Source organism: Urocampus carinirostris, chromosome 14 (genome assembly GCF_059441175.1).
Source record: "Urocampus carinirostris isolate Australia breed hairy pipefish chromosome 14, RoL_Ucar_1.0, whole genome shotgun sequence".
Classification (NCBI taxonomy): Eukaryota; Metazoa; Chordata; class Actinopteri; order Syngnathiformes; family Syngnathidae; genus Urocampus; species Urocampus carinirostris.
Window position 1 is genome coordinate 36,760,058 of NC_142362.1, and position 13,350 is coordinate 36,773,407.

Genomic DNA, 13,350 nt, shown 5'->3' on the forward strand with positions numbered 1-13,350 from the left:
TGGCATTGATGATTTATTGATGTTAAAGTGCTACACAAGCACCTTTACATATTCGGGCTCCACACACACATAATCGACATTGACATATATTGTAGGGCGCCCCGTTATGGAAGGAGGATATCAGTCAAACAGGCTTTAAAACACATGTTTTTTTGTTTGTTTGTTTTTTGGAATACTTAATACTGTTCCAACGTGATCACTGAGATCATATTAATCGATAAGAAGGAAGAACAGAAGACAATGAGCAAACAACCTTGCCTCGTGGTTAGCACATTGGACCTCCAATTATATCACCTACAGTAGAAGACTCAGCAATATGGCACCATTTCCAGGCTGTCATAGTGTCTTGTTCCCATTTGTGTGAGCTGCACTATTTACAAATCCTTTAAAACAAACCAATTAAGAAAAATGAAAACATCGGACAACAGGAGCAAGTGTCGCCAAAACAGTGTATGAAACTAGTGACACCAAACTATGTACACCTTTGAATATTACACATACAAATAAGTGTTCTGTATGTATATATATATATATATATATATATATATATATATATATACAGAACACTTATTTGTTATCACATCTTCAATAAGTCACATCAATCATATTAAATATTGCAAAAACTGTTCTGCTGTAGAAAAAAATGAAGCGGGAAGGAAATCCGACTGACATTTAACCAAGTGTGAATCACATTTGAACATAAAACAATAATATTCATACCACTAATAATGACATTATCTCACGATGAAAATCTCTTCAGCATTTTGCCTCTGCTGCCCAGCGCCACTCGCCGCACTTTAATACAAAATATTTCGTAGCTACGAAAGAAACATTCACAACGGTGTCCTTCCTGTCAGTACCTCAATAGAATCCTTCACATTTGGTTTTGCTGCCAACTGCTAAAAAAACTGCTCCTAAAATTCATATCAGGTAATTAGACTGTTTGCCATTACTGTATCTCTTGAAAAATCGTTTTATTAAAAGGATGTAGGTCAGTAGGGAAGATACAGTAAATACAACCTTATTATGTCTGTGGATTTTAACTCTTTTGTACATTTTAAATCCGGTTTTGGTTCTAATCTGTAGTGTGGTTCATTTGTGGGTAAAATAAAGAGACACATTATTTTGTTGTTTGATGGATTTAAACAGTCTCAAATCTGATACCCTGGGAATGCATGACAAAAAAACTAAGGTACACTTTGGGGAAGAGTGGAACCAAAACTACACATTTGTATTAGTAGTACTTTATTTACCATAACACAGTACCAACAAAAGTATTGCCCTCCCAAAAACTTTTTGTCATATTGCCACATTTCAGACTTCAAAGATAAAGCTATGGACCTGAAAATATTTTACAAGACTCAACAACATGTGATACTCAATCGTTAAATTGAACTAAATTATTGTAACATTTTATATTATATCTACAACTAAAACAAAATGAAAGATAGGTGTTGCAAAAATATTGTTCCCGGTTCCCTCAGCTCAGACAATGGACTCCAGAAGTTTCTTGATGACTTCCTTGATGATGTAATGTTGACCTAAATGATTAACAATGAAACAGTGCTACTGCGTGTCATTAAGTCTCAGTTTAAATGTGCCGGCTCCGTGATGGGATCAGAAGAGAACTGACAGCATTATGAAGGCCAAAAAATACACCTACCAGGTCCGGGACAAAGTTGTAAAAATTTTAAAGCAAGAATGGGATACAAAAACATTTTGCAACCTTTTTACATATCTCCCGCAGCACTGTGCAATCAATAATATCAAAAATGGAGAGAGCATAAAACCACTGCAAACCTACCCAGAACTAGCTCTTCCTCTAAACGTACGGTCCAAACAAGGAGAAAACTAATCAAAAAAGCAACCAAGAGCCCCATGATCAAATGGATGACCTGAAGGCATACACAGCCAAGGTGGGACAATCTGGCCATAAGACAACTCTTAGTATTACTCTGCATAAATATGCCCTTAATCGAAGAGAATAAGAGAAGAAAGCCCTTTCTAAAAAATACAATAAAAAGACCCCATGGGACACACAAATAATCTTTGGAACAATGTGCTCCGGTCAGATGAAAATAAAATTAATTTTTTGGGCTGAATGCAAAGCGTCACATTTGGCACAAGAGTAACACTGCACATCACCCTGAAAACAACATCCCCACTGTAAAATATGGTGTTGGCAGAATCATGCTCTTGGGTTGTTTTTCTTCAGCAGAGACTGGAAAGATTGATAGAGTTGACCGGAAGAGGGATGGAGCCAAATACAGGCTGATTCTGGCAGAAAATTTATTGGAGTCTCCAAGAGAATGTGGCACAGGTTTACCTTCCAACAGAACAATGCCACTAAACATAAAGCAAAAATCTACAATGGAATGGTTTAAAAGTCACAATGTAAAGGTGTTAGTATGGCCAAGCCAAAGTCCAGACCTCAACCCTATATCGTGTTTGTGGAAAGATCAGGAAAAATGCTGTGCACAAATAATCAATATTAAACCTTAAGGAACTTGGGTTGTTGTGTAAGGAAGAATGGTCAAATATTTATTTTTCAAGATGTGCAAAACATACAGAGACATACCCCAAAAGACGATCACGTAAAATAGAGGTTTTACAAAGTATTGAATCAAAGGGGGTCAATATTTTTTCAATGCCTGCTTTTCAATTTTTTATTTGTTGGAACAATATAAAATATAAATCAATACATTTGTTTTTTCTTTGCGATTGTGTCTCACATGTTGTTGATTATTAAAAAATATTTTGAGTTTTTTATCGCTAGGTTTGAAGCGTGAAATATGGCAATAAGTCAAAAAGTTCTTAGGGGTCCAATACTTTTGCAAGGCACTGTAATAAGAACACTAACATTGGTCAACATGTTTTGAAGTAAAATCAGAACCCCACATATGTTGTGTAATTCAACTAAACAAACACAAAAACCACATCAACAATTGTATGGAAAGTTTTCCACGTTTTCAAGGGCGTCATATAAAAAAAAGAAAACTAGTAGTGTTTAAATGTGTTGCGTCAGAAACCAGAAAATAATAAAAGCCAAAAATTGTGGTTTTGTTCCAACCTGATTGCTGAGCTGCATTGTTGAACAGCTGCTTGAAATAAAGTGCAGGATGTTATCCAAGCATCACTTCTTCTACACAGTAATCCCTCGCTGTATCTGGGTTTACTTTTTGCAGTTTCGATTCTTTGCGCATTTTCATTGTGTATTGTGTTTAGCAGCAAACACACAGCAAATGCTATCACAGGGACAGGTGGCGGAGGGCTGTGTGTGTTTTGTGTGGGTCTAACTGTCTGTGTTCGCAACTGTGATAGGCTGGTGTGTATGCTGTCAGTCAAGAAGCGAACCCACCGAAAAGAAACTGCAAAGAACGGCGACGCTAGCATTTTAGCGGCTTGTTACATTTATAACAAAATCATTGATTAAATTGGACTCTGAGGAAAGTATGGAGGGCGCAAAGAAATGTTGATCACCAGTAAGTGCTGCATGGATTGTTATCGGGTTCGGGAAGAGACTGAGGCAGCGTCGGGAGAAAAATCGGTCACTGGGCTGCAGATCCAGCCTACTGCTATGGCTACATAATAAGCCAACTCTGCCGAACCTGTATCTCACTAACGCCAGATCCATTATCCATGAAACAGATGACATGGAGCTACAACTCGTAGGAAACCGCGACATTCGCTACTCTTGTATTTTAATCATCACAGAGACCTGGCTCAATCTGAGAATCCCGGATACTAATTTCAGCTAGCCAGCCGCTCTCTACTTCACTTACTTAAACTGAAAGGGGAAGCCCTCCAATCTCATTTTATTATTATATAACGACAATAAAGACCACTGCAATTTGTGTTCTGTGTTTTTATTTGCAGATCTATAGTTGTTATTTTGTTATAGTCATATATATTATATGATACTGATATCTAATAAATAAATAAACATTTCTACTTTGCGGGTTTCCACTATTGCGGGACTTATTTTGCAACACGCAAAAAACAAGGGATTACTGTACTTTCTTTCAAACATTTAATGTCATCGTTGACAGGGACAACGTTTCAACAAATAAATGAAGTACTACATTCTATTCTTGATGTATGACACAAAATTGTTTGCTAGTGTTTGTGCTATCATCTTTTCTTTTTTGGGATGCCTCAGGGGGAGCGTTGAGATGCAAAGTGAAGCAAATAACCAAGCGTTACTCAATCCAGACACTTCATTAGGTACATTTCCAAAAAGCGGTAAACAAAAAAGCTTGTCTTCTTCAATCGAAATTAATTGATGGATTATTTAATATCAGATGATGACTTACTTTGCTCCTTGTTTGTCAAGTCAAATATGCTAAACTTCCTCCAAGTACTACACATTGTTTGCTCCTTTTTTTGCAGTTCCATGGTCAGTGAATGTCTGCAAATAACAGGAAGGTTTTATTACAACTCTATTAACGCCCAATGATGAGTTTCGTTGGTTTTGATTGAGCTTGTGTTCCATTTCAATACAAACATACCACTTAAAATTGGTCTCGCTTCTGCAGTTACTTAAGAGTATTGAGAGCTGTTTCGACCGTAATTTTTTTCCTTAATAATGGTTTCAAAACAAGGTGCAGGCAGTTTTGTAAAAATGTTATGAATTAACATAAACGAGGATACCAACGTATTTACTTTCAGTTCAGATAAGAGCTGGGCGAGAAGTGCTCGTCTCCTGTCCTGTGTATAGTTATACCCATTCCTACCGCTCACCCAATCAAATTGCTCTAGGTGCCTTGCTAGAGCTTCTGGGTATTTAAAATGTTTGTGTTTGTATTTATGAAAAGTGCCATATATGGCTCACATAGGTCCCTGACCCCGGGTATATACATCATTGTCTTTATTGGCCAATCATGTTGCTTTTCATTAGTATCCAGACCCTTTAGGATGGATCTGCTTTTTGTGACCCAGGAAACTTAATCAAACTAAGGGCTGAGTGTACGACTTTTGGAACATATTTTAAACTCGCTTTTATGATGTTTTTGTGTGAAGTCGTCTCCTGTTTTCTTGCAAGATAGTTAAAAACAGGGTTAACTCAAAACAATCTTTCACATTGACCTCTGAATGGAGCTTTGTATCAGATGATGAATCTGTGAACATTATTTCTCTTTACTCTTGCTCAGGTACTTCCTATTTAAGATACATCCTATTTTCCAAGTTTCCTAATGGTCTTAGTGAAGCTGCGTGTGTTTTTGAATGCATCGGGTTAGGGAACTTGGGTTTTCCGCTGATTGTATGGATTTCTTTCAAACATAAAAGAAAACTCTCTTTTTTGTTGTTTATGAATATTAGACAAGGCAATTACCAAAAAGAAAACCAATGCAGTCATTGTACAAATATATATTGAAGGGCTTCTTCTGGCATTAACTACTCAGGAGTACAAAAAACATCCAATTAGATGGTTCACACGATGCAAAACCATTATTCTACTCTACAACATTTCTATTTTTTTTCATATTTAGGGGGAACTGACACCAAATTGGTTAAAATTAAAAGCAGCAATGTTTCTGTATATGTCCCTTATAACATGCAATAGCCAATACTTGAATGTAGTTTATCTATTATCATCAAGCAGCATGAACTTTAAAACAACTAAAATAAAATGTTAATTGTACTGTAAATTCCGGACTATAGAGTGCAAATGATTAAAAGCTGCATGCTCACATTTAAACTGCATCGAATTATAAACAGGCTTAAAAAGCCATAAAAGTGAATTACTTTACATCCATTTCTTACAATTTAAGCTGAGAGGACACCTTACACCGTTCTCAGCTCTTTCGAATTCAGTTCTGCTACGAGTTGTTTATGTCAAATGTTTTTCAGACAATTCAAGATGGTGACTACCAGAGAGTCAGAGAGCGACGAAGAGCACATACTCACTACTGCGTAAGGGTATTTTTTATTAGATTTCATTGTCTGGACGTAACTAAGGAACTGGCTGTTAAATGCATGTCACCAACAGGAAGGTCCGCTGATATTTGATTGGGTGGATAGAGTCAAAGTGTTATTCCGTGCTAAAGTATCCCTTCCTTTTTCTGCTTGAGTGCCTGTACATTCATGAAGCGCAGAAAACACCCGTTTGTTTGTCTGCAACTCCGTCACTGAAAGAAAACCCTGAATCATCGGTCACATCAGTAATTCATTCACACAACTCTCTAACTGCATTATTGTAAACAAAGGACTCTTATGATAATATGATGTGAAAGTATGCAATGATCGCTCAACACCTTGGCCAAAACAGAACAAAAACGGGACAGCAATTTTGTTTTAGTTGTCTCAACTGTGTGTCGTAAGGCTCGTCCAGTGAGTGTGCATGTGCGTAGTTATGTATGTGTGTGGCCATTTGCAGTGCACGGGGCATCAGGTCAGAGGTAGAAACCAGTAGCTGGTGGATCTGGGAGGCCAGGAGGCAAAGTCTCTGGGCATGGTATCTGGACAGCAGGGGGCGATGTCCCATTCCCATTAGGCATGGCTGGGTATGGTGCGGTCAAGAGGCTGTTGTTCTCCATCTGCACGTTGCAAATAAATAAAGAAAAAAACACGTTGCTGCAAAAGACAGGCTGTGCCCATTTCTACTTGGGCAAAAGTCTACTTAAAATGTCAAATGAAGAAAACTCACCCCAGGCCCAAAGATTTGAGCTAGACTTGTGCTTAAAATTTAATCAGGGCCTTTAATGCTGACAAGAAATAGATGACCATCATGTTATAGTCCTTATCCATTACTTCCTCTTTCCCCCAACTTTCTTCTCTTGTTGATATTCTTTTTCGACCCTCTGAGTTCTTTGGCAAGCGCAAGACAATGTCCTAATCCTGCACTCAGGTTCCCGTATCTGCGTAGGTTCCCGTGTAATGAACCCTTCCTGGATAAAAGACCACCGTCTGCTATACTAATCAGTTTTCCAGCACTTTGCTTCCGCACCACCCCAAGAGGGTTCTTGACAGAAGAATGATTTCACAAGAAATCGGGGCCATTTGCCACGCCCTGACTTGACTTAAACCTGTCGGATGGTGGCGATCTAACCAGATGTGATTTTTCTTCAACTGATCAATAGCATTATAGATGTGTTTTGGTATCAGTATTACAAAGCAAGGCAGTTTCTTGATTGTCAAATGAACATTAGTAGGCAGTGTATACTGGTTTTAGCTACCATTGCGTGTACAAATATATCTAAAAGGTCTCGGCACTAATAGGATACACAGTATAAATACTCACCAGTCTAGGGTTACAGACATTAAGAAACAATAAATGTAACTTTACAATAAAAAATAAAAAAAGATTTTACCCCTAGAACAGAAGCTGAAGCAAGTGTATGCCTACAAGAAAAAGGTTTTGAAATGTAAAACATTTTCATTAGTTCCACATCATTAACTGGGTGCATAACGTTTTTTGCCCGGTTACATTGTATGATTTGAATATGCAGTACAACTGATTTGTAATTTAATAGCCCTGGTCTTAGCCTTTACCCGAAATGTAATGGGAAAATGGGACTCCCTTTACTCTTTGTGATCATGCATTTCAAGGGTAAGGCTAAGGACACAACAAAAGGAAAGGCTGCATATTGAGATTGTGCTTAACGTGGTTGTCTAAATAACTGATATCCCAGCGTAGAGGTGGGCAACCAGGTCATTGACAGCCATATGTTCTGCATTATCTGGAGTTTTCTGTTCTTCAACTCAAGTGATACAAATTATCAACTCGTGAGCAAGCTGGCAAGAGCTCGTTACGAATCCTAGTTTGATAACACCTGAGTTAAAGAAGAGAAACCTCCAAAAACATGCAGGCCAGGCGGCCTTTGGGGACCTGGTTGCCCACCTCTGTCCAAGTGCATTGTTTCTCACCTTGCCGTGACTGCTCCCAAGGGGCAAGTCCGAGGCCACCATGCTGTAATGGTCCACCTGCCGACAAGGTTTGCCAACAGACAGAATTTGAGCCAGTGATGTGTTCGGAGGTGGACACTGGGACAGGCTGGAGATGACCTGGGCTATAGGGACTGGAATGGACTCTGTCTGACGCTTCGGGGTAATCTCCTGGAATGATAAAACCGTGGAATCGTCCCTGTGCTGATGCCCGCCACTCCTAAACAAACTGCCACCATTAAGAGAGTACTCCGAATTGTCAAGGTTGGGGAGATTGTAATCCATGCAGGAATCTAACGAGGTCTCTGCGAGAGTCTTTTGGCTGTTAGTGAGGCAAGAATTCAGACTCTCCCCAAAGCCAAAATCCTGCCACTGTGATTTTACTACTGACTGCTCTTTACTGGATATGCCACACAGTCCATTTAGGTTGGCGTCCTTCTGTTTGGCACGGCACTGCTGTGAGAGGGGGTTCTGAATAAAGGGCTGTTGCTGTTGCGGCTGCTGAATGTAGCTATGATGCTGTGGATGAAGCTCCCTATCTAGCTCTGGCATCTTGCCATTAAAAACAGCTTGCTGTGAGTTCGTGTGTTCTAACTGTATTCCCGCACTCATGAGAATGTCTTGGGCTGACCATTGTTCACTAGAGGCAGTTTCAATATGCCCTATTATGTCTTCTTTGACAAAGGAGTTAGTCAAATTGTCACTCTGGCGTTCCCAGTTGTGCCCCCCTTTCCCTGGGCACATGTTGAGGTGCTTTTGCATTTGTTGAGACAACTGGACGATGGGTGCCTTCACCGGCACGGGAGGCTTGTGCGGAGGAAACTGCATTTTCAAATTTGTGTCAGAAACGAAAGCGTTTTCCGAAACGGAAACAGTTGCTGTATTCACTGAAGGATTGCAGCTTGACGCCTCCTGACCCTGGTCTCGAGAATCACTCTTTCCTTCAATTGAGTCATAGATGTATGAAAGAATCTCATCATTTGTTAGCAGGTCATCTAAGGTCGGCACACGCTCTGGGTCTATTTCAACTCGAATCATTCTCTCATCCAGCAGGAGAAGCTCAAGATCCTCAGCGCTCAGCCCCAAACCCTCTAAAGCTCCAAACAACTCTCCATTTGAACAGCCAGCGTCCTCCGAGTCCACAACCCCTTGCCCTTCCAGGGAGAGAGAGTCTAAAGTGGCAAGAAGTGGGTCAAAGCTAGTGCTTGGTTCGATGATACTTTGATCGACATCACCATTGCTTGATGCATCCCAGCTTCGATGCAAAGTGGATTTAGAGTCAGCAAAGCCCATTTGTTCTCCAAAGAAGCTGCTGTGAAAAGAGATTTTGGGCTCCAGGGCAGGCTGGCAAACATACACCGACTCGTCCTGGCTCATGAGAGCCCCGAGAAGTGAACCTGGGTCCAGGCCATCCCTCAATAACCTGTCAGTCCTGGTCTTCTTTGACTTACTACTGTTCTTCTCACAAACGGTATCCCTGAAGCCAGCAATAGGATGATTAGATTGGTAGAGCAATGCCTCCCCTGTAGCATAGGTGAAAGGTAAATGCATGGAGCGTTTACGCAAGTGTTCTCCGCCCTCTTCATCCCTGCAGGACATAATACAAGATGTTATTTTGGCTAAGTTTAGTTTTTGTGGAATTAGAGGAGAACCCTATCATCAAGATCTTGCAAAAGTGAAACGCGACAAGATTTTTTCAGAGGCTTGTTTATTTATTTCATACATGTTTCTTTTTTTTTTTTCATATGCCTGAGGTCAGGGCTTGTTATGCTGTTATTTTAAAGCTGTATCTGGGCTTTACTATGAAATCATTCAATGCTGATTACGTTTCTTTTCTAATGAAGTAAAATGTAAGATCTATATAATAAAATACAAATATAAACAGGTTAATTGAGTCAATAATGTAATAGATATGGCACCACTGTTACAAGTATTTAATCGCATATTGATCATGCTAATGTGAAAGGCTCACAAAAACGAATGCTAGCATTAGCATTCTAGTCATAGAGGCTAATGTTGTTGGTACTGCCGCTAACACGAGCACTGAAGTAATCCCTTGCTATCATGCAGTTTCTGTTTCAAATTTTCGCTACTTAATGTATTTGCATCCTGCATTGGGTATTGCACTCTGATTGGCTTAACAGTCTCTCCACTTATTAATATAATTCTCTAACAAGCTTTTTTTACATTTTCGAACATCGTCAACATATCTAGTTTTGAGTTCAATTGCAAAGAGACTTACAAGAGGGGCCTTTGAGTAGCGATGATGTAGTCAGGCTTGCCGTTTTTGTAAACCAGACGAGCGTTTGCCTGCACCCATTTCCAGCGATTCTCTTTAGTGAGCAGCCTGAACACTGTCAGTCCACTTTCCCCAGTCTTCATCACTACAGTTGACAAACATACAGGATTATGTGTGGGTTTGGCCATAAAGCTGTGTTTTGTGACCTTGCTTGTTTGTTCTGTATATTGACTAAGGGTGGCCGTATCCATCAAATGTCAATGTAATCGATACAAAGCAGAAACTTGGATCGGATCGATACTATTGTCTCGGGATCGATACTGTCTTCCCATTTTAACTATCACTATAACAATGTTGTTGGTGGGTTGTTATATTATACATACATGCATTGGCGATTTTATTTTCTTATTGTACATTGAATGTTTTTATACAGCACTTTGAGTTGCAATGTGATGCTTGAAAAGGTCTATCCAATATATTTTTATTTCAAATTGAATCCAATTCTGTTTACAACTCATTTGCATTGCTGACTTTATTTTCAAAATATTTGTGTTGTGTCTATCATAACTATAATAAACTAACTTGGTCGGGATTTAGTTATTCAATGATCAGGACATTTCCAAGCAGAAAGTATCAGTTTTGTATCAATATAGGCTGATACTCGCCTGTGTTTACAAGGTATCGTACTGATTCCAGTATTTCCAAGATCGCTCACTCATAAGGTTGACAAAAGCATTCCATTGCCCCCTGAACCTGACTGGTGGGAGTAAAATATCGGGTCACTGAGGTATTTGCCCTAACAATGCTGCTGGGTCATACGTGATGGTTTGCTCATGCATTGGATTTGTTGACTCCCCTCCCTCTAACATCTTCTTCTCTGGCAGCCCCACAGCTTTACTCAATCTGCTTCGTAATCCTCTAGGATTACTAGCAAAAGCTGTTTTAACTCTCAGACTGGTATCCTCAATTTTTTTGACAGGACTACCTTCAACTGTGTATTTTGGTAGACATGTGTCTGATGATCTGATGAACCTGGCAAGCTTTAAATACAACCACAAATTACTAAAAATACTTTCTTTCTCACTATGCCTCAGTGTACTGACTTTCTTATACACAAGTTACGAATGGTTAATTGATTTAACCTTGATGGCGCCTTTTACACCACATTGTGCTCAAAGCGCTTCATAGAAGGTCATTCCCACTCCAGTGGCCACCTGCTCCCGTGTCATTTAAAATGTGCCCAGGTCCGACTGGGAGAAAATTTGAGTATCGTATTTTTACAGACAATAAGTCGCTTTCTTTTCTCAGTGCAATTTATATGTGATATTATTTAAACATTTCAACATCATTTAGTTTTCAATTTTCATTGCTAGTACTGTATATCACTTCACATGTTATTTTCACACTAAACTGCCGGGGGGTGCTCCAGGCCTGTGTTGAAAATTTTAACCTTGACTGCAACTCAAAAGCTAAAATAGGAAGCCGACCAGGACTTACCGGGGAGTTGTTTACCGGTAAAAGAGACACAGAGGATGAAAATTTAAATGGATTTAGTGATTTGGAGTGAAGATGATTATGCTAGAGCTACCTGAATAACATGTTACGTTGTTACTGAAAGGCGTACGTGTAACTTTAGTATACCGTGTTCTATATTCTGTATTTATCTTAAATTGCTTTTAAAGATGACCTATTTGTTTTCTGTGTTGGATTTTATTACATAAATTTTCACCCAAAAATCCGACTTGTCCTCTGAGTGCAACTTATACATGTTTTTTCTTTCTTTTTTTTTGGCTAGTGTGACTTATAGCCCAGAAAATACACATTTGTATTTTTTTCATTTTTATATGTTTTTAAGCATGTTGCAATAGGTTGCTCTTGTCTAGCGAATGGACCGAACTACTGTCTGACCTACCGGATTTTGGAAACAACCTTTCGCCTGTCCATTTGGTAATGCATGTTTTGTCTCTGGTCCCTCGCTGCCTGTCTTTCCTAGTGGCAAACACTGCCTTAACAAAGGACAACCGTTTGATTATAATCATCTGTGCTTTGACACCATCCAGAAAGAGTTCCTGACACAGTATCAGGAATATTTACCCTTGCTTTTGTTGCTATCACAATGAAAGCAAAGGGTTTTGTCTGGTATATCTTTGTTACTTGGTCATTCTGCAAAACAATGAATTCTCCAGCAAATTAAAAAAATGTTTTTAATTCACTACTGAACTTAGATGGCTTAAATAGTGTCAATAGTGCATAAATATCATGCAAATGATGCTTAATATGCTAAATTAACAGTTACTATGTAGAGAGGAAAAGGAGAGGGAAAATAATAAAAGCCCAAAAAGTCCTGCTTTGTGAACAGAAATCCTGTTATTTTTGCCTCTGATAATCTGAGGCAACGAGGTTGTGTTTTATTACCCTTTTTTGCATTCCACCCCCAAACCTCACCCAGTGGTGAAATTTGGTAATTAAAAAGATCTAACCCTACAAGATGGTGAAAATGTCTGAAACTAAAACTAATGTCTTGAGAGAAAAGCCTCACAATAGGACGAATTAATTACTTCTGCTTCAGACTGCCTTTCTGTATGTAGAAATAAATATATAAATACATAAACGCCTCAAAATATATACCATATGGATAAATAAACACATAAATAAACGACATTACACCTAAATATATAATATAAAGACAATAAATTATTTATCTTATGCATTTTGTCATTCATTTTTTTTGTCATTTTTTATTTCTGTATTTACTTTGACATGTTTTTTGACATGTTTAAATGAGGGGGGCGGTTCAAACTGGTTGAGCTCTTCACCTATTGATTGTTTGGCGAGTGCACCGATCAACTGGAATGCCTTGCTACCAAAAAGAGGGAAGCAAGAAATTAGTTGCCGGTTCGTTCATCATTGATCAAGCAGTAGGAGAAAAGCTCCCCATATGAAGCACATTTTTAAGTGACAAAATACATAACAAATTTCTAAAAATAAAAATAATTTAAAAAAATACACGACAAAATAAATAAATGATAAAATGTATAAATACATGAATAAATTACATTAATGCCATATATTTAAGTATTATGTGATATATTTATGTGTTCATTTATTTATATGTTATACATTTGCAGGTATTTGTTTATTCAAATGACATCTATTTGTAGGGATTTATTTATTTATACATTCATTCAAGTATGGCAGAATCGGTCCTCCACACGGAAGAGGTGATC

General features: G+C 38.6%; 1 protein-coding gene across 1 annotated transcript in view; it reads right to left on the reverse strand.

Moving 5' to 3' along the window:
- The window catches only part of LOC148353346 (aryl hydrocarbon receptor-like), a 90,266-nt gene continuing 76,916 nt past the window's right edge, over positions 1–13,350 (reverse strand). The window contains exons 9-11 of the mRNA XM_088352166.1: positions 10,127–10,268; positions 7,867–9,472; positions 1–6,536 (exon numbers count right to left, since the gene is read on the reverse strand). Coding sequence (XP_088208292.1) covers positions 6,393–6,536; positions 7,867–9,472; positions 10,127–10,268 — 1,892 coding nt within the window. The 3' untranslated portion in view covers positions 1–6,392. The remainder of the gene's footprint in view (positions 6,537–7,866; positions 9,473–10,126; positions 10,269–13,350) is intronic.